The following is a 25990-nucleotide window of genomic DNA, read 5'->3' on the forward strand; positions in this document are numbered from 1 at the left end:
GTGCAACATATCTGTTTTTAAATTAGTAAAGTGTGAAAAAAAAAGGAATTAAAATTAGAATTCTAAGGCGTCAGGGAGAAGTGGAATATTTTGAAATGCAGGTCATTAAAAATCTTCATAGTGATGAAAGCTGAACTATGTATGTGCTTATATATACATATATGTATATATGTACATGTTTCTAATATATATATATGTTTCTAATAATTCCAGTAGCTAAAACAGCAGGAAAATAAATAGATTTTAAGATCCTTATTCCCATTAGGATAGAAAGTAATCAGGAAATAAGACAATTTTCAGAGTACCTAAGACTGGGGGAAAAAAAATTCTCCCACAGGTCTTCATAAATAAGATATAATGACAAAAGTTGACTCTACTGTCAACCACACCTCCATGGCAACAATAATGAATATCTGACAGTCTCCTTCCTTGTAACCAGAAGGCAAATTCCAAAGCAACATTATGTGGGATTAATCTCACTGACACATGCTAAGCAATAAAATTGGAGTACATAAAGTCACCTATTTCCACCTTTAATCCTAGAACAAAATCTTGTCTCATTAACTCACTTCCCTAATAAACTGCTGGTTGTTATTCCAAAAGAATTATTAGGGATTAGTAACCAATTAGAAAGTATATTATAATAAATGCCACATCAGCTAGGTGAACAAAGAGAGTGAACAACAAGTTACAGGCTTTTTTTCTTAATTGAATTTGTCTAGTAAAGCTGGTAGTTTTCAAGCTCCATGAATGAATGATTAAATAACGAATTCCAGGCAGAAAAAGATGGTATATATTGTTTTGCTTGTTGGGATATCACCTCTTAGCACAGTGCCTGACTCCTGGTAAATATTGTTCAATAAATATTTGAAAAGCAAATTAATGGGCAAATGAATGAAGTAAACTTGGATGCCATTTGTGCTCTACAGTGTGGGTTTGTAAGGATTGGTGCATCATTAAAGAATCTGGTGTCTCACGCCTGTAATCCTACTTACTTGGGAGACTCAGTTCAAACCAGCCAAGACAGAAAAGTCCACTAGATTCCATCTCTAATATAACCAGGAAAAAAAAAAAAAGCTTACCTCTTTCCTCTCTTTAGAACATCTAGAATGAGAGAGAGGAGAATAATGGGCTAGAGAGTGACTATAGCAGAGAATCATTGCTCCAGGACCATCCCTAGAAGGTGCCCCTTCTAGTTTCTAGTTGGGACATTTTATTTTTGCCCTGTAAATTCCCAGCTTGTTAACTCACACTGGTGACCCCTGAACAGGAACCTTGAATCACCCAGAGAGGAGGCTAACCCTTCTGAGCCAGTAGGCTGGGGCTCTGCAGGAGCAAACTTTGTCTGAACTAAATCAATGTCATTGAACACCTTAGGTGGCAGGAGACTCTGGTCACCTGTTAGATAACAGACATTGAATCTTTACTACATTCTAGGTATTCTGGAGATTGAAGCTGACTTAAAGATTTGAGCGCCTGCAGACTGATGAGGTAGACAGACATAAGTAAATTCAAACATCTTTACATAGTCTATGCAGTGGCCAGAGGGTTGTTAATTTGTGAATCATATTTTTTGTTTTTGGCAGTCATGGGGCTTGAACTCTGGGCCTGGGCGCTGTCCCTCAGCTGTTCAGCACAAGGCTAGTATTTTACCACTTGAGCCACAGCGGCACTTCCAGCTTTTTCTGCTAATGTGGTGCTGAGGAATCGAACCTGCATGCAAGGCAAGCATTCTACCACTGAGCCACATCTTAAAGATGAAGATGCAGAGACCAAACTGGATATCGGAACTTGTAGTTGAATATCAAACGACTTAACAAGTGGTGGAATTTGTATTCCGATCTAGAATCTATAGCTTTAACCACTCTAAGCTATAAACCACAGAATTCCCCCTCCCCTCCTCCATAGGAACTAGACCAGGGGAGAAAAAAAAAAAGTTATTACCAAAGGAATTGAAGTCAGATAGGAGAATGGAGAAGAGCTTCCTTCCACAGAGGAGCACTACACTAAGCCAGGGAACCTACATCAACTCCAAGAAAACCTAATTCCTACATTCTTCAAACAAGTCCCGAGTTTACCACTGTTCTACTTTCTCTAGAGTTCTAGAGTTCTCCCCTGTCTGTCCCCCTCTCCAGCACCCTCCCTTCCTCCCACCGCCCCCGGAAAAATAGCTTCCAGACCTCTGTCAGTGTCCAGGAAAACGGTCATCATGAGCAGCCTCAGCCAAATCACTAAAAGCCCAGTTTTTTTATTTTTATTTTTTTAAGTGGGGGGGGGGGGGGAGAGGTTCAGAAAGGTTCAGAAAGGAAATAAATGCAACCAGCAGCGCAGGAGGAAAAGGAAAACTCCTCTGCCCAGACAATGTAGGAGACAGCAGGTTGTCTCCGAGTGGCTGGAAAACGCTGGAGCACTCCAAACAGGAACTTTAAGGGGACTGAAATCTGTTGCCTGTTCCACTAGGAATATTGTTTGCAAGGCACAAGGTGTCTTTTGGTAGTGAGCACCCTCTGCGCATGCGCGGGTCCATTCGGAGGGGGGAATTACTGCCCAGCCGCCGACTAAGTTGCATTCCTTGAATCTTCTTCGCAGGCAATAAAAAAAAAAAAGACAATTCTTTCATCAGAGTTAGTAATGTGGACAGTACAAAATCGGGAGCGTTTGGGGCTTCTCTCTTTCCCTGTGATGATTGCCATGGTCTGTTGTGCACACAGGTGAGCTGCTTTTGTTAATCTTTTCCCTCTGGCTCTCTCTCTCTCCCTCTCTCTTGCTTATTCTTGGTATTTTTCTTTTTATCCCCCCATGCCAGCTGGATCACGGATCGTGTTATTTGGGGGAGGGGGTGGGGGAGATGGGGTGGGGTAAGTGTGTCTTTTCTATGTCTGCTCGCAGTTTTGAATACGATCCTTACTTCTTCCCCTCAGCGCCAACGAACCCAGCAACATGTCATACGTGAAGGAGACGGTGGACCGGCTGCTCAAGGGCTATGACATCCGCTTGCGGCCGGACTTCGGAGGTAATGTGTCATCTGTTCATTTCAACCTGTAACTCATCCCCAGTCCACCCCTTTGCTTTTCTTATTGCTTCTCCGTTAAACATCAACGCTTAGAAAAATATTACACGGAAAGAGCGTGTCGTTTGTGTCAACGCCCTGGACACACACACACGCACACGCACACACACGCACACTCCTCAGGTAGATGAATCCCCAGGGCCGGGCCCACCTCCTTCCCCCAGACACACCCTCTGCACAGCCGCCGCATCACGCGTGTGTCCACACCTGTTTTCCCAGGCTAGCCCCTTCCTGGGGGATGGGGAGGGGGGTGAGGGTCTCCCAGGGAAGCCGGTTCTGAATGTAATGAGGTCTGGGAGCCCCCCCTCCACCCCCTCCTCCATTGACTCCAGCCCATTGCCACTTAGAGAAGATGGCTTTAATGGGGTTCCCCCTCCTCCCCGGCAGGGCCCCCCGTGGACGTCGGGATGCGGATCGATGTGGCCAGCATAGATATGGTCTCCGAAGTGAACATGGTGAGTGGCCTCCCCGCGGGCCCGGCGGCCGGGCTCACGCAGCTGGGCGCTGGACCGCTCCCCGGTGTGTCCTCTGCGTTTCATTGGCGGTCACCTCGCCCCCCCCAACCCCGGCCCCGGGGACCCCCCCCCCCACTGTGCGCGCCGGTCCCCGAGCTGGGGACGCACGGCCGATCGCCCCACACGGTGTGTGTTTTTCGACACACACGGGCTACTGCGGTGTTCCAGCGGAAACGTGCTCCGCACCGTCCCGGGAGGGGGCGCGGGGGGGGGGGGGAAGGACGGGTTGCGCCGGCCCGATTGGCTGGGGAGGAATCTGAGCCTTTACTTTCGCCGGGTTTCCCAGCGTGTCAGATGTGCCCGGGCACCACCTGCCGGCGGCCCGGCCGCCTGCACTGGGGTCCCCGGACCCGGTACCCGGCAACCTCCACCCTGGCAGGGTGCATCCGGGCTCGCCCCGACGCCCCCAGGCCCCCCGCCAGCAGCAGGCGCGCGGTCGGGGAGTCGGTGTCCCCTCCCTCCCGCAGGCTCTAGACTCGGTGTGGCCGCAGCCACAGTCCACAGGCTGGCAAAGGCAAACCACCCGAGCCCGGTGTGTGGCGCGGTGTGTGTGGTTCCCAAGTGAGGGTTGATGGCATCATCATCATCATCATCATCATCATCATCATCACATCATCATCATCATCATCATCATTTTGTCTTTCTGCGTCTTGCAAACTGAAGTTGGAAGGAAATGGGTTGCATTGCTTGCTTTACTTTACCTTAGACACGGAACGGAAGCTTGCTGGGAAAGCCTGATGATTTTATCAGGCTTGTGGAGATGATGGGGCCTGGGGCGCGAAAATAACGCAGCACAATCCTTCCTGTCAAAAAGGATCGACGTGCTGGCATTTTTGTTTTTGGGGGTTTTTGTTTTGTTTTTGTGTTTTGAGGGGAGAGGTTGCAAAATGGATGGGGATTATAGTTGCCACTTCTCTCTGTGTTAGCTGCTTCCAGCCGCCGCGGGTAGCAGTTTTCCAATTGTTAAAGAGTTCAGGAGGAAACGCCTGTTGCTTTGCTTGACTCCACCACGCAGAGAACAGCTAGATCTGCAGGAACAAAATGCCATTTTAATTCCACTGGCGGGGGGGTGGGGGGGGGGCGCGGGCGGATATTGCCGCAGAAACTTAGACATCCTGAATAATCAACAGACAAAAATATTTCAGTATTTTCTTTGCCCCTAGTGAGCCATTTTATTTGTAATATGCTTGTGTGTGTGTGTGTGTGTGTGAGAGAGAGACATACATTTCTAGCCTTTTGAATAGGACTAGAATAATAAATGTAGCTATTATATTTCTGCATTTTATCGTTGAAATTGTCTCTGCTTTAAGTAGCTTATTCAAAACATTATTTTTAAATGGCCCTGATTGTTTCAAATGATTTCTTTTTCAAATGCCTTTGATCAGAGTGCTAAGAGGAAAAAAAAATTTCTGAAAGCTTGATACACACAAGTGCATATTTTCTGACTTGGCAAAGATTGTTAAGACACTCATTTGTTACATTCTGTTTACATACACACTAATACCCAAAGCTAGGGTAGACTACAGTCGGGGGAAATGTTATAATCTGAGCACATAGACACATAAATTATGGCCAATCCAGCAAAGGCAATCAAACAAATTAGGGTTAGTTTAACAAGTTGTATCATGTAGATAGCTGGTGACAATCTTTTCCTTTTCAGTCATTTATTCTGGGTCCTTATGAGTGAGCATTCACATAGATAAAATAGGAAAGCATTCACAAGGCTTGAAAGACAAACCATGTCTTTGCCAGCATTCTGCATTACTGTAGATACCAAGCTTTTTAGAAATGCAAGGCCCTGGATTTGATTCTCAGAATTCCATATGCACACACACAAAGATTCTGTTGGTACCATTTAGTTTCCTTCCTAAACTGCATTGAATAGGTAAGTTGTTCATAAGCCAAACCACACTATTGAAAAGCTATGTTCAATCAGTTGCCCAAGTGAAATCACACATAAACTGAGATAAGGGATCAAAGGTAAATGTTGCAGCACTGAACATTTTAACCTAATAATTAAACACAGTCTATGCACTCACTGCATACTCATTTATATATACTCCCTGGTATATGCATTTATTTTTCTCAAAGATCTTTACCCAACAGATAAACCTTTGATAATATACCCTACTAACATACCCAATACCTTTACAAAATAAACTTAGAGACATGATAGGACAATAGAAACCACAGAGAGTTAGAAAGTAATAAACCTTGATTATTCTTTCTTGTATTTACTTTTAGTAAGAACCACCAACATTACCTAGCTCCTTATCTATGACAAAGCATTGAAATAAATATATTGGAAATGGCTCTAAAGAAAATGGAAATAAAGGATTGTTCAAAGCTATAAGCATCCTTATATTTCTTTTTTAATATAATTTTTATACATTTTTTTCTTGTAAAGGTGATATACAGAAGGGTTTCAGTTACATGAGTAAGGTAATGAGTACATTTTTTAAGTGTTACTGTCCCTCATTTCCTCCTACTTCATCCTCCTTTCTTCCCTCCCCCAAGTTGTGCAATTCATTTCCAACATAGTGTCTAGTGAGTATCTGTTGCATTAGTTCATCCTTTTTTCTGCTTCCTTTCTGTAAAACAGATAAACTTATATACAAGACAAAGGGTAAAGAAATAAAAAAAACAGTGACAACATTTTTTAAAGGCCTGAGGACTCTCCATAAACACAACCTGAATGGTTAGTCTCCTATTCCAAATAGGAGAATTTTCTACAACATATTTCAGACAATACAACTAGAAATGACCTTATACAAGAAATAGGACTGACAGCTTGTTACCAAGCATGCCTTAGTACCCTGATAGAGAGTATTTCTGTGCTTATTTAGTAGGAAATTTTCACCAAAATTATCCAAAAAAGAATTGATAATAATGTAATAAAAATAGTTTTTAGAAAAATGGAAGTTAAATCTATTACTAAACCTTTGCTTATTTTATATGTTTATTCATTATCATTACTACCTGAATAATGGCTAGGAAAATGACATTATAATTATGCACTCAACTAATGGGTTTTAAAACTAGGTCCTGTCAATGTTTTTTTCTCTTCCTGTTCTATTGAAATAAAATATAATTCCAGCTTGGTTTACAGCATTTTCTGTTTTAATGGCTAAGGTCAAAATCAAGAGTACTTTCTGCTTTATGCCCTTCAGGATATAAATTTTTCCCTCCGAATTAAGAAAAAGAAAAGAAATCTTTCTAGTCAAGAATCTCCAAAATCAAGAATCATAAACACGTGTCCAAACAGGCTATGTTACCCCACTAACACATACAATTGTTTTACTAATATGTGTCAGTTAAAAATACATTTAATTTAAATGAAAATAATGACAAAAATGAACCACTGGCTTCTGAGCCATGAAGACAAAACCTCTGAAATGCAAAGCCTTATACAATGAATAAGTTCTATGTCATAAATAAACAACACTTTGGACAAAAAATTCTAATGTAGAAAAATACATACTTGAGAGAAAGATAATTAAGGCAATAATGTCACTAATTAAATTTGGCAGTTTTTCTTCTCTCATGGGTTATGGGGCACATAGGATATTACATATAGTGTTACTGTCTAAAACTATCATCTTTAAACAAAACTAAGTTTTCACTTATTATATATTACATTCTTTGAATCTTCTAATAATATCAGCCAAGCCACTCCCCTCTTCCTCCAACTGAGTAGAGATGAGCAGGAGTGTGTGAAACAAAAGGATTCAAGAACCCCTAGAACTTGTTCTTAAAGGAGTCACTACAATCAGCTACAATAAGCCACGTCTAGGAAAACACTAATAATAATAGGCAACTTTTCTCTTTGATCAACAGTGTGAGAAAACATGAGATTAAGTATATGCAAACAAGTAGTTGCAATCTTGAATTTCAGACTCCTGTCTGTTCAAAGGATGAATCTTGAAGCTAGGCTCCAGGTAGTTCATGCCTATAATCCTAGCCTTATAGGCAGGCTGAGAGCTGAGGATCAAAGCCAGCCCTGGCAGGAAAGTCCATGAGATTCTTCTCTCTAATAAAGTACACCCTCCCCACTTCTGCTGCCCAACAGAAGGAAGTGGAGCTGTTCCTCAGGTGCTAATGCCCTACCTTAGCCTTGAACAAAAAAGCTTAGGGACAGCTCGCAGGCCCTGAGTTGAAGCCCCAGAACTGAGGCTGGAAGTGCTGATCACCAAGTAGGAATTCCAATCACACAGTTTTATGTCTGTAAAGTTAATATACCTAAAGATTGTATAGACATAGATTTCTTTTTTTATTATTTTGAAAATACTATACAGAGGGGTTACAATTACATGGGCAAGATAATGAGTACAGTTCTTATCAAGCATTGTAGCCTCCTTCGTTTCCCTTTCCCATCCCTTCTCATCCTCCCCCGGACCCCCCCACTCAATCCTCCCCGCTCCCCCGCAAAGTTGTAAAGTTCGTTTTCGACATAACGACTTGTACATCTCATTGTTGCAATGGGTCCACCAGTATCCTTATTTAAATGATTTGTTTTTCCCCTTCCCCTCCACAAATTATACTGACATCAAATACAGTGAAAGCAGGGGTTATACTGTGGGGGAGGAACATACAAAGCAACAAAGAAATAATCTTATAAATGCGTTAGAAACAATCGCATGAAAGAAAAAAAAAATTTGAATACTTATCTTAGGGTTCATTTCCCTAACCTCACCTTATCTGACCTTTTCTGCTTGACTGACATATACTAGATATCGCAAATAAGGGAAACCATGGGACCTATGTTTCTTTGGGCCTGGCTTACTTCACTTAATATAATTTTTTCCAAGCCTTTCTATTTCCTAACAAATGGGGCAATGTCATTCTTTCTGGTGGAGGCATAGAATTCCATTGTGTATATATACCACATTTTCTTGATCCATTCATCTACTGAGGGGCATCTGGGTTGGTTCTATATCTTAGCTATAATAAATAGTGCTGCAATAGACATAGTCATGCTGGTAGCTTTAGTGTGGTCTTGTTTGTAAACATTTGGGTAAATGCCCAAAAGTGGGATTGCTGGGTCATAGGGGAGCTCTATGTGGAGTCTTTTGAGGAACCTCCATACTACTTTCCAAAGTGGTTGAACAAGTTTACACTCCCACCAACAATGCAGTATCTGTCCACATCCCCTCCAGCATCTGTTGTTTTTAGAGTTCTTGATTTTAGCCATTCTAACTGGAGTGAGGTGATATCTCAATGTTGTTTTAATTTGCATTTTTTTTATGGCTAGGGAGGTTGAGCATTTCTTCATGTATCTATTGGCCATCCTTCTTTCCTCCTCAGAGAAGTTTCTCTTTAGGGCTTTAGCCCACTTATTTATTGGGCATTGTTTCTTTGAGGATTTGTTGTTGGGGGATTTAATTTTTTGAGTTCCAGGTATATTTTAGATATGAGACCCTTGTCCGTTGTATAGCTAGTGAAGATCTTCTCCCAATCCGTAGGCTTTCTATTGATCTTGCTAGCTATAGATATAGATTTCTATCTATCTATCTATCTATATACCTATCGATCTATCTATCCATCCATCCACAGTATATAGATGATTGATTGATTGATTGATAAACAAATAAAGACATAATGGTTCAAGAAGCCACTCTCAGAAGAATTCACAGGTTTAGCGTTCTGATTCAACATTTGACTTAGTGGAAGTCAGTTCTCAGAGATATATAGCGACTGTCTTGATTGTTCCATTTCTTCCTTTCATTCCTTTTATCTACCAAGGTAGAAAAAGGTATTACAAATGACAACAAAATCCAAAATAAGAAAATCTCATGAATAATTTAACTTTACCCAATTTTAATTGATCAAATATCTACCTACGTTCTGATATTGCTATTGTTATTTTAGAATTAAAGTTCATCAGGTTTTGGTAGATGCTTCAGTTATGTTTTATTATTTTCAAAAAAAGCCCACAGAAATCATCTCCTCACTTCCATTTCTTTAAGTCAGTCCTTCTTAATATTGACTGTATGTTCCAGTCACTCTGGGGTATAATAAAAATGCAGACTCTACCACAAGACTTGAAGTAGGGCCTGAAATTCTACATTTCTCTTGAGTGAGGCTGATAACTGGTACACAAACAGTACCTGAACGTCAAGGTTGAAGTGGATTATTTCAAGGCCTATTTAGCTTTCTTAAGAAATGACTGTGTTTTTCTTAACTTAAATTTGTCTAAGAATGACATTGTGTCAAAGTTCCAAATTAAGCTTGAAGTTACTTTCCAGTTAGTTAAAGAGATACTTGAATTAAGAGGAAAGATTAGTTCAATAAAGATAAGCCACTGTCAAAGCAATGAGCTGGGTGATGGGGTTCAACTGAAATAAAAATGTACCTTCTGTGTCAAATACTCAAGCCAGCCCTTCTAGAAAAATTACAGTGAGAACATTACCAAGCATAAAACGCCCAACAATAACATCATCTTGCATTACAAAACACTAATAACTTTTCTTCTTCAGAATAGAGGATATTGGAATCGTTCCTACACACACCACCTCTGGGAAGCTATTGTAAAGTAGTCTAAGCATACTCTTTTTTTACTGTCAGTATACTCTCTGGGGTTTTATAGAATTTCCCTTGCAACAGAAGTAAATAGATCAATGCCATTTAAAGAAACCAGCCCAATTAAATAAGATGTAAATAAGTATTCCTCTTATATGAACAATCATCAGGTTTTTCTTTTAGATTCTGGGTTAGAATATTATACCATCACAGAAGAAATTCCTTCCTTTGCCTTTCTGTTTGGAGATAATAGATATTTTTATATCCAACCTCATATTAAAGCAACCGTATCAGATTGTTTTAAAAAATTTGACTTTCTATTTGAAAGTCTGCATTTTAGGATGACAGTACCAATCTGGGTATTAAGGTATGCAATAAAATAAGACTAAGTAATAATATCTATTGAACATTTTCTGTGTATAAATATAGCTATGAAGTACTTCATATTCATAGCTTATTTAGTGCTTGATTTAAGGTAATTCTTACCCCCATCACACACTGAAAATCTGAAGCTGATAGAAGGGAGAAACTTAAATTGAGGTTAAGTAACTTACTCAGAAGTTACAGAGCTAGTAAATGGCATAGTAAACATGGGAAATCAGGCAGCTTAACTCGAAGGTCTGCCTTTGATCTGTCAGGACATTAAAATATAGTAAGTTTTCTGTAGTTAGCTTTGGGAGCTTAGCTAAGAAATTTGTCTTCTAGGCCTCAGCTTTCTCTTCTGTAAAATGGAAATAGATTACATGACTGTCGAATTCCTTCCAGTTCAAATATCCAATAAGAAAACCTGGGTCTTGGTCTTAGACTACATTACCAATCCAGAATTTTTCTCTCTGTTATATTCCCTCTTCTTCCATCTCATTCTCCTGTTAAGCAAGTCAATCAACAGATACGTTTTGAGTTTCTACTGAGTGCAAATATTAGAATAGTCTCCTAGGAACACTGCAATTTATCATGGTGTGCCATTTAGGCCTCTTGACTCATGTTCTTCTCTCCAGTCATGGTATTATCATGCAACTTGCCTTTCCTTAACACATCTGCAAGGACAGCAACAAGAAAAGATGGATCAATGCTCCTCACAATGAAACTTGACTGATAACCTAGTTTATAACGTGTTAAACAGTGCCAAGGACAAATAGAATGTATTTCTGCTGCCATTTTTATTTTCACTCTAGGAACATCCTTCTACTACCACTAACCCAATAAATGTTTTAGCACTTGATGAGAAATAGAAGCAAACCATTATATTTCAAAGTCTAAATGTCCCAAAGGTTTTTCCAATGTGATTCAAATCCTTCCATGAGGTGGCTAAGAAATGAGCAGTAAAACCCAGGTGTTTTTCTCCGCTGAATATCACTATCAGTCCTTTTGCTTTTTATGCTTCTTTGTCTTGGCAGTCCCCCAAATATTTGATAACACCCTCAAAATACTCATGCATGGATGAGATCTTGCATTATCAAAAAAAGGTAAAACATTTCAAAAGAAAAATGAAAGGTTTAGATGATTCCAAATGATTTAAGGGGCCTCAGTGTCATAACTATACTTGAGAGGAATAGGAAATAAACTGGTTTGTTCTTTTAGCTGACTAAATGCTACTGCATAGTCCCTTATCACCTATTAGAGCACCGATGCCTATTTTTCATAATACTAGCCTTGAGTTTCTACAGTTTTAGAATACTTCTATTTTCAGCATATTGTGTACTTCATGAAGAGCCTTACTTTTAGCTACTGAAAGAAAAGGAAGTTAATAGTAGCAGTTAGTAATCTATCGCTCAGAGCCTGGCAGATATGCTTAATAAAAGGCTTATAATTAATTCATACCAGTATTGGTAACAAGACAAAGGTTGGCTACAAGACAAAAAAATTGAGAGATGTATTTTTCATCTGTGGGATCCTACTTATTCCTTTTTAGAATCCTCATGGTCTCTGTTGTTACTCGGCTACTGAGTGGACCATGTACCCCTCAGATACCTACTAATACCTGTAGGGTTATACTATAAGTTTAAGATTAAAGAGATATTACCAAGAGCTCTTGTACAACTACTCTAGTGAGTGAAGACAGATGGGTTCTCTGTCCTTAAGGCATTTATAGTCTTTTTAAAAACATGAATTTAAAACCTCCAATCTTAGAGTATAAAGATTTTTTTTCTCTTGGGAGGACTTTGACATATCAGTCGTTATCTGTATGGTGGGATGTTTCAACTTGCCACATACTTCCACAACGCGTCATCTTTTGTCAGGTCCTGAACTAAGTAATAGCATGGAATAACACATGGACAAATGTCAAGCCTTCAAAGACTTTTCAGTGTGGAGAAGATCATATAATAAACACTTAAAAATATGTTCAATGTCATGAGAATTGTGTGTATGTGTACAGGGTCCTAGAGGAGAAGTAGTTTCTAAGATATAGGCCAAGCGAGAAATGAATCTTTAAGAGGAACTGTGGTTATTGCTCATGGAATGCAAAGGAGAAAAAAGATCTTTCAAACAAAAGCAAAAAACAGGGAGGGGCAAGGATGTCTGAAGATGGCAGAAAATGCTCTGGGACCTACAGGTAACTCACTATTATGAGACCTGACAGGGAACAGGGGGACTGTGAAGAGGCTAGAGTAAGGGCAAAATGTGAAGTTCATGGCAGTGTCATTGAATCCAAAAGGAAACCTCTCTGTAAATGAATGTGTATGTTCACTGAACATTTCTGGAAGAATACAAAAAGAGCAGGCTAAGGTTATCATTGCATAGAATTGGAGGAAGGATTAGAAATAGGCTTTGGAAATAGTTACTGGGTTTTATATGCTCCTCGGAAGTTTTGGTTTAAAAATTATACATGTACTAACATTTTGTTTTTAGAGTCTCTCTCTGCCTCTCTGCCTTTCAGTCTTTCTGTCTGTCTGTCTCTCTCACACATACATACACATGCACACACATATGCACAAACACAAATAATACTGGAATATATATGCTAAGCAAATGGATCCTAATCCTGAAGTGGAGAAAGCCTGCCAAAGGGTTTAATAAGCATTATGTTTTACATTTCAGATAGATCCTTCTTCTTATGTGGAGGATGAAGTAGAATAGACTAAAACTGGATGGCAATGGTTATTGCTAAAAAGCTGAGAGAGTTTTTCAAAGTACATGAGGAATGGGAAATGGCTAATGCAGTGCAAATGCAAAGCAGAATGATTTAGTGACTGGTTAGATGATGGAGATCAGAGAAGAAATGGATCCTATAATGAGTGATTGGCATAGGAGCCACAGTCTTCCTGTAGAGGGAAGCCTGGGAAAGAAGCACTTTATATACCAGCTCCATCCCTCTAAAGTGGACATGTATCTTCAGAGTAAGTAGAGTGTATTGATATCACAGTGTATGTGCATTAAAGGAAAACAATAGAGACCAAAATTATCATGAAATGGGATACTCCTATGGTGAATCTTCTTTGCCTGTACATGAATAGCCACATTCTATAAAGAGAAACTCTAAAGCCTAGAAATATGGTGACTTAGTTGGTTGGAGTTCGTGGAGAAAGGGTACTAGGTAAAGACAGAGAAGGAATTCATCATCTCTAACAATTTGGTTCTTAATCTAGGTGGACCTAGATCCTGGTGAGATTTTGGAAATACTTTGCAAATTTCACTAGAGAAAGTATTTGCTGTAGTTGTCTTTATAAAACCAGGCAGGGGGGAGGATTCATGCAGGATCCCACTTACACAGCATCTGCTCTCTTCTCCACTGCATCCCTAAAATGATTCGGTCTTTCTAGAACATTGTGCTTCCACATGAAATTGCATTAAATCAGTGTGAGTTCTTGTAGAAAGTGCTTTTGGCGATGAAATGAGGGCCAGTATAATAGACAGTATAAGCAAGGCTGGCAGTGTGCCCTGACAAATGAAGCTTACCTTCTAGAAAATTAAAAAGCGACTCCCAGGAGGCTTGCAGAAGAATGGAAACATTGGAATGGCCTATTCAGTATGATTTTAAATGAGCATTCAACAGCCGTGGCCTCTATAAGATGGTCTCCTGGAAAGAGGAAATCTGTGTCAACAAAGCCTTATTCATGGGGTCAGCAAAACCTTATTCATGGGGTATATTATTTACCTTAAAGAGAGTAGACAAACAGCTAGAGAAATAGATTCAAATAAATAGAAGTAGTAACAGCACTTCTATCCCTTCCTCTGTGGAATAAAACCAGTATGAGTGGATAGGTGAAGGTCTTTCAAATACATCAGGAAAAAATGGAAGTTGCTATGCCTGGCTCTTACTGCTGAATGGATTTAACGGGGAAGATGCTAGCAATGAATCCCACTTGAATGAGAGAGTTTATTTGGGATCTTTCTTGAAACAGGGGAGCAGATGTGTTTAAAGCTCAGAGTTCCTGCCTACTCTAACTTTCAGTGACTCAGGAGGAGATTTTTGTTCTTATGATTTATTATTTTCAAGGGAATGATACACAATTCTCTAGTCAAAAAAACACCAGCTTTATGGTTTCCATAGAGACAGTTCATCTGAGAACCTACCTATGCCTAGAACAATTTCTCATGTCAGTAGCCATTGTCTTTGCCTCCTACCTCCTGCAACCCCTCTCCCACCCAAATGCATCTACAGCTACTTCAAAACCCACAGGAAATCACATTTGTTCTATAGAGCCTTTCCTGTAGTCACACAAGAGAGAATTCTGTTAGAGAGAGAATATCTAGGACATATGAGCAAATTAAGACTCCTAAAAGACTATAAACTTAATATAATTTAAGAGTCATCCATACGAAATTTTTATTAATCTTGCCCTCTCCTAACACACATGATGTAAGCTCTGAGAAATTTAGGATGATATTCTTGATATTCTCTAGGTAGATCCTAGCAAATTATATAGACTGAATAATAACATTCATTAGGATTAGAAAAGAAATTTTCTAGTCATACAAATTCTTATTGCTAATAATTATTATTACTTTCAACAGTACTTATATTTTTTTCATTTCAAAATTAATAGGCTCACCATAAAATCTACCTTCTAATTTCATCTGTTACTTACATTGATTATGAATCGTAAGAAACAGTTTCATCATATGGCAAGCCAGAATCCCACATACAAGATCATGTCATGACAAGTATCAATGCACACACACACACACACATACACACATCAATGTGACTTTCCTACTTTAAAAAGTAATCACATCTTTTCATTTTTTCAATTGTCATCTTCCTGGCACCTGGATTATCAATATTTCCAAACCCACTTAAGACATTCTTAAAGAATAATTTGATTGATGGCTCCAAACTGAGTAGCATTTAAAAAGCTATGAATTTAAACCTAACAGGTAGCACCTAGGGAAGGGTCCTTCACTCAATCTGAAGAGGTTTCCAAGTAAAAAATCATAAACTCAATAACGATACCAAATATGCAAATAGGCATTCAAAACTTGTCTAATCTGGAAAAATGTGGGTTTAGCCTAGCATGTATGTGTATGACATTTATATCTAGCTATCTAGTCAGTTATGTTGTAAGGGTACCACTATATGCTATGATTGCCTTAAAATGCTATGGTTTGAAACTTCCATGTTCACCCATAAAAATGTGTCCAGCCAACTACTATGTAAAATAAATCCCAATTCAAACCAACTGATGAATTTGAACTACCTAAGTGAACTTGGCTCAAGAGAAAAACTTCTGACTTAATGCTAGTGGTCAGTGAGCTTCAAGTGTTGGGATTGGGACTCAGACAATGAGAGCAGTATGAAACATTTGAAGAATAGAATGGAAGAGAAAATTGGAGAAGGAAACTGGAAAATTAAATTCAGTCCTCAGTGTCTGTTATTGGTGGCTGTCTCCATAAACACTATGTTGGGAAACACCCCCACAAAACCGTGCTGTGGCAAAGTTTGAAAGGTTTTCATAACCTGCTTCTCCGGATCTGTACAAGGAAATAACTTTCAGGGTATTACAAGGAGGCATGTTCCCTATTGTGTTCAAAATCACTGTCATCAGCCATAAATATAACTTGACAAATCAGGTTTTCATAGAGTCACCCATCCTATTTTTCCACATTTTAAAATATTTGCTTCTTTACTCCTAAGTGGACAGCAATGTGTGAGCCAAACCTCAAAGACAATGACCTTTATTTGTTTTGAAAGAAATTTATCAGTCATTCATTCTCACTGTACTCATTACCTTGCCCATGTAATTGTAACCCCTCTGTATGGTATTTTCACAATAAAAAAATAAGAGATTCTATTGGTTAAGTAGGTCAAGAACTCATATAGGAAGTGATTGAAGATTAACTGGGAAGTCATCTGAGTGGCATACCATCCTTAGAACTTGATACAAACGATATCATAGACTCGGTGGATTTTATGAATGGTTCTGAATGACAGATGTCCATGACCAAGTTGCTGTCAGTTTCAGTGTCTGGTGAGGGCTCACTTCAGGGCCCCTTTACTCTGTTCGCACAGGTGGAAAGAAGAAGAACACTCTGGAGCCTCTCTTATGAGGGCAATAATATAGTTCAATAGTGTTCTATTCTGATGGGCAAGTTACCTCCCCAAACCTACCTCCAAATTCCACCACATTGTGGGGTAGCTTTCAGCATATGACTTCTCAGCAATACACAGCCTATAAGAATCATACTACCATCATTATCGGGTTGTCATAGTCCTCCTCTTCATCATCATCATCATCATCATCATCATCATCATCATCATCATCATCATTATCATCATCACCATCATCACCATTGTCATCCTGTTTTCTGAACACTGTTACCAGCACACATAGCAGGCACTTTATATGTGCTGCATATATAAATATCAATAATAAAACTAGGTAGAGAGGATATTAAGATAAAAGTTATAGTAGTAAGGTTTATAGATTAAATAATAATATGATCTATCTGTTCACTTCTGTTTAGTGACAACTTCATAAATATTTTTATAATAGGTAAGAATTAAGAAAGGTGATTAAAATATAGAGTTTACTTTATTTCTTGGAAAGTAGTAGTTTTCTGATGCTAATCACATAATACCAGAGGAGGTCAATCAGAAACAGATGAGGTTCATTTTGACCCATGATTCTGATGTGAAAGGTGACAGAGTTTTATCTATTGACTTTCTGGATACATAAGGCAACATACATCAAGAGATTTGTGTGTGTGTGTGTGTGTGTGTGTGTGTGTGTGTGTGTTCTGGTCTCCTTTGTTTTTCTAATAACGTCATCAAGATTCTACCATGGAAACTCCATATAAATAACCTTCTGTAATCCCAAAATCTCCATCTGTACACATCATAGTCAGATTATATTTTTACCAACTAATTTTTAGATGGTTAAACTCAGGGTCTTGTACTTGCTAGGCAAGTGTTCTATTTGTCATACTTCCATCCTTTTTTGTAGTGTGTTTTTGGCATAGAGTCTCATTAACTTTTGCCACAGGTACACCTCTATGATCAGTCCTCAATCTTTCTCTTCCTGAGTCGCTGAGATTACCGATGTGTACCCACACTCAGCCAGTTTCACCCTCCTAACACTTAATGTTTTGACACAGGAAACTTCAGGGGAACTTACCAAACTATAACAGGAAACATTCAAGATTTTCACAGAGAAGCTATGTGATGCATTTAATCATGGTCATACCTGACTATGATTGGTACCCTTGAAATGGTTCTCCCAGTGAGAACTCTTCTCATGACGTGACACAGAAAGTTCAGTTAAAGTAGGATTTTCTGGGGGAAAAAAACAATAGGTAGGAGATAATGGATACTCAAGGCAGGGGAAAATACTACTCAAGTCTTGCTGATCTTAGTGAGATTACCAAAAACATTTTAAAAGACAAATTTGGGCATCACTTTTGAACCTTCAGGCTTGGCAAATTTTTTTATCCTTGAGAATGACAACGGATACATATGGAGCACTGCCACAAAGCAGCGGTCATTCTCATGACAAGGATTAACCCACTTACTCAATAAAGCAAGCAAATGAAATATGTATCATTAGTAAAGTGCTAAAAGTTACACAATTATATAAGTGATACAAGTGTGATTTTCTCAAGTAGAATCTGTGCCTGGTAGTTAGGTCACTAAATCTTGTAGCATCCTTTTCCCCCCTAATAACACTTTTAAGCATAGGTTTTCAAGATTAGGAAAAAAGGCGAGTATTTGCAAAATGGGTCATGGGAGGAAAGGTATTAGCAGTGCTTTTATTTAGCTTACAATTGTATTTTATGAAATTGATGATTGGCTTGATTAATGCCTTCATGCTTATAGAGATGTTTGACCCATTTGTTGATCCTAATTAAATTGGACCTATCCGGTGCAAACTGAAAGGTATTCGTTGCTAATGATAAATAGAAAAAGAGGATAGATTTCATGTACTTTCTGAGAGAATTTTAACTTGAAGAAGAAAGAAAGATTAGCTTGGACATAAGGGAAGAACATCTTGACTGTAATAAGTGAGAAGAGGCTGGAAGGCGCTACCAAGAGAACTTGGGAAGTATTCATCGTTAGAAAGCTCCAGGACAAGAAAAGATAATTATATCTGTCCCAGTTGGCTTAGAGCAATGTTCTGTCCAGAAAGTAAGAGGATGAGGCTGAAAGAGAAGTGTTCTTCTATTATTATTATTATCATTAAGTAGTTGTACAAAGAAGTTGCCATTTAACACAGCAGTTTATGAATGCAGTGCATCTTGATCAATGTCACCCCTTTCAGCATTCTCCCCCATCCTTCCCAACCCAGCCTTTCCCTGACTCTTCTTAATCTTGTAGACTATGTATTAGGTTTTTCACTGCATTCTCTCCCTCTTTTCCTCTTCATTTGTCCACTCCTTTCTCCTTGACCCCATCCTTTTGGAGTACCATCTTTCTGGTTTTTTTTTAATTTGCTGAACTTTGCTTCTCTAAGAAATTATACTACCTGAGTTCTCCCTTGAATCTCCCATGTTTTCCAGTCAATACATTTATAAACATTTGCATACAACCCAATGTATTTACTTTGACATTTATAAGCCAATTCTAGCTTCCACCAATGAGGGAAAACATGCAGTCTTTGCGAGAGAATTGTTCTGACACTCTTCCCGAAGCACATTCAACTTACATTCCAGAAAAGTCACTGTATCACTGAGCTCCAGGGTAGTTAGTGAAAAGGACACAGCACACAAGTCAAATGCTCAAATGCTGTGAGAACTTCTGAAGACAAAAGAGTTTCAGTCTGTACCAGATAGGTGCGTTACACCTAGGGAAGGCAGAATAAAATTAAATTAAATCTAAGTATTCATTAAACTCGGTGTACTTTTTTATTTAGGAGAAAAATTTAAAAACATTTTAATATTAAGAGTAAGAATAGTTTTTGGGTACAAGTGTCTCACACCTGTAATCTTAGCTACTCAGGAGGCTGGGATCTGAAGATTGAAGTTCGGAGCCAGCCCAGGCAGACAAATCCAAGAGACTCTTATCTCCAACCAACCAGTAAAATGCTGGTAGTTGAGCCATAACTCAAGTGGTAGAGTCCTAACTACGAATGAAGAGTGGGAAGGAAGTTGAGGGAGAGCACAAGTGCTATTTCCTGCACAAAAATTAAAAATATGAATAAGAATAGCTATTAAAATATATTGAAGAGTTCCTATACATTAGATATGATGATGTCTTTTATGTCAGTTTTAATGAGAGCCACGTTGATGTGTGATGGAGTGGAGTTTAAAGCTCTAGCCTGACTGATTTTAGAGTTATACTGTATCCCCTTTCTATTTTAGAGTTCGTTCTTGTCTGAATTAGCTTTTATGGTATCTCTAAAATGAATGCCAAGGTTTTCCCACCCAAAAGAATCAACTCCTGAATTTCAGACCTCCAGATTAGCCTAAGCCATTAGCGCTGGCTCTTGTGCTTGCTCCAGATTTTGGTCAATGACTTTCCCATATGGAGTGTTTCTTCATAATCTTTTCATGATCAAAGACCCTAAAAAAAAGACTCTCACCAGAGGAGCTGGTTATTTGTTAGAAGCCCATGTATTTACTGTTTCCTCTATGGCCTGGTCCATAAAATAGGCAACATTTCCCCTGCTAAGTTGGCTTACAGGAGTGATTTGTTTGTTTGAGTTCAAGATGAAGATGCAAAACAATTTCCAAAACTCAGTTGTTATTTTTCAATTCACAAGATTTCCTGACAGTGGAAAGGAAGAAGCGCTGGACTCCAGAATTCTCTATAGCAAACACATGTCAACCACAGTGGGGGAGAGGCATGCCAACTGGTTTTTGAGGGGGAGATAAGAGAGGCCAATCAGAGAATCCATTTCTGGACAGAGAAAGAAAAGATTCAGGTCTATTTAGCTCTTCTGAATTCTCCCAGTGAACACAGAGAGAGAAGCCAAACAGTAATATGTAAAGGTCAGATCACTTCATCGCTGTCCTTTCCAAACTGGGAAACTGCATTATGAAATGCAGATAGCATCTCAAGGTCAAAACAGCAAGTTATTATCATCACATAGCTTACAGCACACAGTTTTCGTTTTTCTGCTTTGTAGAGGAATATACAAGTTTTTTAAAAAATCTGCATGACAGGGGAATTATAACAATCATTTAACTTGCTTCTACAGAAATAAAGACCAAAAGAATTTATTGTATGTGAACAGTGTATTTATAAAGTAGAACACAGTCAAAGAACATAGTTCAGGAAAAAACAACTTGTTTGAAATAGACACTGGTTTATTTTTTTTTTTTAATGCAGATTTAGGCTATCAGAGGGACCAGAAATTTTGTTAAAGTCATTATAGACTTTCATCTTTACTTTTTGGCTCTAAGTAAGACATATAATCTCTATTTCCTGATATAAATCTTAGAGTATTTTTAATCAGTCATGGCTTAAGAATACCATGTATTCTTACGTGTCAGCAGGAGCATTAGCAAGGACATGCTTAACTGTGCTTTCACTGGAAATCACTGTCCTCTACAGGTCTAGCTCACATCCTTCAGGCCAAGTCAGAATTGCATTATGTTTCATTCAATGTCATTGCTAAGTACTCAGGGAAGGGTGGGAATGTGAAATATGAAATGAACTTCAGAGAAAGTTAAGATTGTAGGGGTAATACATTGTGGGTATTACTGAGGTATGAAAATATATAATTACAGAATGACTTCCATCATTAGACAAATACATTATTTTATAATGTCTGAATTCATTTAACTTCTGATTTCATTGGAGAGCTAGTAGAAAAGAGAGACTATGACATCCATTATATATGTATATACATACATACATATATATATATATATATATGTAGAGAGAGATTTCCACATAGATGCACGCCCCCTACATATATGCTAATTAAAAGGTTTGTGGAAACTCCAAGTACAAAAGGGGAAATAAATGCAAGTGTACAAGAGCTTAGAGACATCTGATTATTCTATTTGTTGGATACTTGCTTTGCAAATGGATTGCTATAAGTAGACATTCAACACTGACAGACTATTTTTGCCCATATTTTCCCTTTTGCTTATGGTGAATTAACAACAGACATTCAACTCTATCTCCTGCCTCCTCACATTCTTTCTCCCTGCCTCTGCATGAACAAATGACAAACTTCAATCACAGATTCACTTTAAATATTATGGGCAATTTGTTTCTCTTCTTCCATTTTCATTCCCATCCACTTTCTTTTTTTTTTTCCATATGGTTCCTTAATGTAGTAGTAAATGGACTCAACTGGCCACCATCTGTTCTGCAAAAGAGCATGATAGAAAACAGGCTGTTACTTACCCACCCTGGATTTTGGCTTTGATTTGATATGTGCTCTCTCTGTTAATTTCCGTGTGTCTCATGTTGAGGAAAGGGAAAGAAAGTGTCATTTAAACTCACTGATTCTTTCCCTTCATTCTAAAAAGGAAGGCATAACATATGTCAATAGAAATAAAGCTCTGAGTTTTCTCTTAAACTTTTCCATGGAAAGACATGAAAGAAAGAAAGAAGGAAGGAAGGAAGGAAGGAAGGAAGGAAGGAAGGAAAGAAGGAAGTAAGAGAGGGAGGGAGGGAGGGATCAAAGGAGGAGAGGAGAGGAGAGGGGAGAGGAGAAGAGAGGAGAGAAAAAGATGACAGGGATTCCAGAGAAACCAGTTCTGTGGCGCCAAAGGGCATAATCTGGAATACCTGCCCTTACTTTAGGGAAAACATTAATGAAGCTTTGGAAGGATAAAGTTCTGTTAATTGCTGAGGAGAGAGAAGAGCTATAATTCTGTGTATAATAGCATAAGGAAAATTGAGGGTATCAAGACATGAAAAATCAGGGTGAAGGGGTAGATGGGGAAACAAGAAAAACTAATAAACTAGAAAAGGACTTAAAGTTCTCAACAAAAATTTCCCAGTGTTAGAGTGGCTAAAGGACTTTAAACCAGGGAATTTAGGACTTGATTTGATTTAGTTTTTCATCATTGCAATGTAAAATATCATTGCTTCCAGGTTTCTTCAATAACGTCTGTTAGGCTTTCTGGCATGTGTGAGTGTCCTGAGTTCTCTACCTGGATCAGGAGTGTAGGGAAGAGTGTAGGTCATATATATATATATATATAATATATGATATATATAATATATCATATATGATTATATCATATGATATATATGTTATATATCGTGTATCATATATATCATATGATATAGTATATAATAATATATAATGATAATAATATATAATATATGATTGTGTCATATGGTATATATCATATATCATATATTATATATATGATATATATATGACCAGAGGGTCAATAAAAGTTCAAACAAAGGAAATCACAGCAAGAGCTGGCTGTGCAAACATGTCTCAGACATCCCCACCCCCCCTCACCTGCTCCACCATATTAGGGAAATTAAGGAAATTGTAAAAAACACATGGGGAAGGGCTAGATTTAATTTATCTCATTCTCAAAGAAAGTCAGCCAATATTAACTTATATTAAAAAAGATAAATGCATCATATAGGAAGAGAAGAGCTGGTGTAAGTAGGTGCCAAATAAACCTAGGTCCACTTCATCTTACCGACACAAAACATCATCAAAAATGCCCAAGCCTTGATGTGAAGGCACCAAGAGAAAAATTGTAGCTGTCAAAACTTTCTTTAGTTTTCTACGGAACCTAAAGCTAAGGCTGCAAGTGTGTGTGTGTGTGTGTGTGTGTGTGTGTGTGTGTGTGTGTGTGCGCGTGTGTGTATGTGTGTGTGTGTGTGTGTGTGTATACATCTGCATCTGTGATATTAATATATGTCCCTTGGCAGATGCACAATTGCACATGTAGAGCACCTATTTAAAGTGAGGTTGCATTTAAAAAACCACTTCTGGTTTTGTTTTTGTTTTTGTTTTTGCCAGTAGTGGGCCTGAACTCTGGGCCTGGGTGCTGCTCCTCAGCTCTTCAGCTCAAGGCTACCATTTGAGCCACAGTGCCACTTCCGGCTTTTTCTGTTTATGTGGTGCTGAGGAATCGAACCCAGGGCCTCAAGCATGCAAGGCACTCTACCACTGACACCTTCCCAGCCCTAGACCCACTTCTAATGTTGCAGTGTATCCGAAGACCCAGTGTGTGCTGGGGCTGTCGAGTATCAAAGATGGTGGCGTCCAAGAATTCAGAAGCAATGCTGTAATGTCATCAGTGGCAAACACCCTGTTTCTTGATCATGCTGCTCCACCTGGTTGTTCTACTTGGAACTGCTGCTTTCTAGTTTTCCCTTCAGCACAGCACTGGGCATCTTCCCCTCAATATATTTAGCCTTCTGTACATTGTCTTCTAATTTATCCAGTGTATTCACATACCATGTGGTATAGTCCAGCTATCCTGCTGGAAACAGCTATTGGTTGTCCTGTGGTGCGTTTTTGTTCCAGAGCATTAAGGTGTCGTACACAGCCTAGCATACTCCATGTGGCAAATATTTAGGATAACTGACTGGGTAGTATGTGAGGGATGAGGTCTATCTGTAGGAAGACATAATGGTAGGATAGATCTGGGGAGTCAAATGAAAATATCAGAAAGAACAATTGCACATCTGCCCAGAAAGAGGAAAAAAATGGGTGAAAGAGGAAAAAAATGGGTAAAAGAGAAAACTGGAAGAGAATTAGGGCTAAGGTGAGTTTGTTGCATATAGTTACATCTGGCAGAAACCAAAGGAAAAAAATGCAAAGGTGAGAAGAGGGGAATGGGAGGAGACAGTGTTGCAGCTTGGGTTCATTTGAGACCCTGAGATAGTGATTCAGATTCTTGGGGAGATTCATTGTAAAATGCTCTTGGCTGAATAACTTGTGAGTGCAGTGAGGATTGTGGCCTCAGGCAGAGGGCAAAACCTTAAGAGAAGTTAAATAAGCACCTACTTGCTACAAAAGTGTAATTCACCCCAAGGGCAGCTTTGCAGGCTACAAGGATCCTGTAGGATTATCTGAGACAGAAACCTTCAATCACCTGTGGTCTGTATTCCACACCTTGACTCTATCACCTGGTGTCAGCCAGTTCAGTGATAGGTATCATTCTTGGGAAAGAAGCATGGCCATTTGTGATCAAGTTCTTTTCAGCTAGGGCATGTCTAGAGAAGGTTTCAGTTGAGTGCTGTTAGTCACACCTCGAAACTGGAGGAATGTGTCTTTGGGTCCTGAAGGGTGAGGTGTGGGTGACAGGATGGATTCTTTCTCATATCCTTGAGGTCAGTCAGAAACCCAGCTGAAAAGACTTTCCTGAATTTAGACTCTCCCTTTGAGCTTGAGGAGTCACCCAGCATTCATTTATCGCTGTCATGGGTCAAGACCACATTTGACTCAATGTTGCTATCCTTGAAGAGTTCCTTTAATCCCAGTTATTCGTCAACTCTGAAATTGATTTTAAAAGTCCAGGACCTTCCAAAGTGGTTGAAGAAGTTTACACTCCCTCCAAAAATGCAGTAGGGTTCCCTTCTGTCCACATGCCCTCCAGCATCTGTTGTTATTAGAGTTCTTGATTATAGCCATTCTAACTGGGGTGAGGTGGTATCTCAATGTTGTTTTGATTTGCATTTCTTTTATGGCTAGAGAGGTTGAGCATTTCTTCATGTGTCTATTGGCCATCCTTCTTTCCTCTCCAGAGAAGTTTCTCTTTAAGTCTTTAGCCCACTTATTTATTGGGCAGTTGTTTCTTTGAGGATTTGTTGTTGGGATACTAAAATGATGTAAAGTCTTTCATATCCTCAGAAAATAGAACTGATCTCTCATTTACCATATTTTCCTTCTCATCTTCTATGTAATAAGAAGCACTTGAATGCACTGGTGGTAATGATCTTCAACAGCTGCCTGGAAAAACCTTGAAAACTGACATTGGGAGAGCAGGATCGTGTGTGTAGGAAGGTGTGAGTCTAGGTGCTACAGTGAAAAATCACAGTCTGAAGACTTTCCTACTTCTTAATGTCTAGTAGCTTATCCTATGACCCTTGAAAACTCATGGGGATGTTCTCAGACTTGCTCTCACTCTTTTTTTCCCCATTAATGATTAGGTGTGATGTCATTTGCTCAACTTTCATGAATAGCATGGGTATTACATGAAGATGGATGGTGAAGATGGATGGATAGTGCCTGAATGAGATTTTTGAGATCTAAAAGCAGTTTAAAAGCCATTTCATCATCATTAGTAGTAGTAGTTTATGGATGAAGTTGCTGAAAATTTTAAGTTCAGGACTTTGATACAATAATCTAAGTTTAAAATTGTTTAAATAGGGATACAGGTGGACCCATTGCAACAATGAGATGTACAAGACGTTATGTCGAAAAACGAACTTTACAACTTTGGCCGAGGGGGGGATGAGGGTGGAGAAGGGGGGCTGGAGGTGGGGAGGAGATGGGAAGGGATGGGAAGGGGAAAACAAAGGAGGAGGCAACAATGCTTGATAAGAAATGTACTCATTACCTTGCCCATG

At 39.0% G+C, this 25990-nt stretch overlaps 1 protein-coding gene across 2 annotated transcripts in view; it reads left to right on the plus strand.

Annotated features, from left to right (window-relative positions):
* The first annotated feature begins 2542 nt into the window (after positions 1–2542).
* Gabrb1 (gamma-aminobutyric acid type A receptor subunit beta1) overlaps positions 2543–25990 on the plus strand; it is a 308684-nt gene continuing 285236 nt past the window's right edge. For both annotated transcript variants that reach the window (XM_042678275.1, XM_042678276.1), the window contains exons 1-3: positions 2543–2711; positions 2922–3013; positions 3458–3525. In XM_042678275.1, the coding sequence (XP_042534209.1) occupies positions 2632–2711; positions 2922–3013; positions 3458–3525 (240 nt within the window). In that variant the 5' untranslated portion in view covers positions 2543–2631. The remainder of the gene's footprint in view (positions 2712–2921; positions 3014–3457; positions 3526–25990) is intronic.

Source organism: Dipodomys spectabilis, unplaced genomic scaffold, assembly GCF_019054845.1.
Source record: "Dipodomys spectabilis isolate Male_0828 unplaced genomic scaffold, ASM1905484v1 ptg000043l, whole genome shotgun sequence".
Taxonomy (NCBI): Eukaryota; Metazoa; Chordata; class Mammalia; order Rodentia; family Heteromyidae; genus Dipodomys; species Dipodomys spectabilis.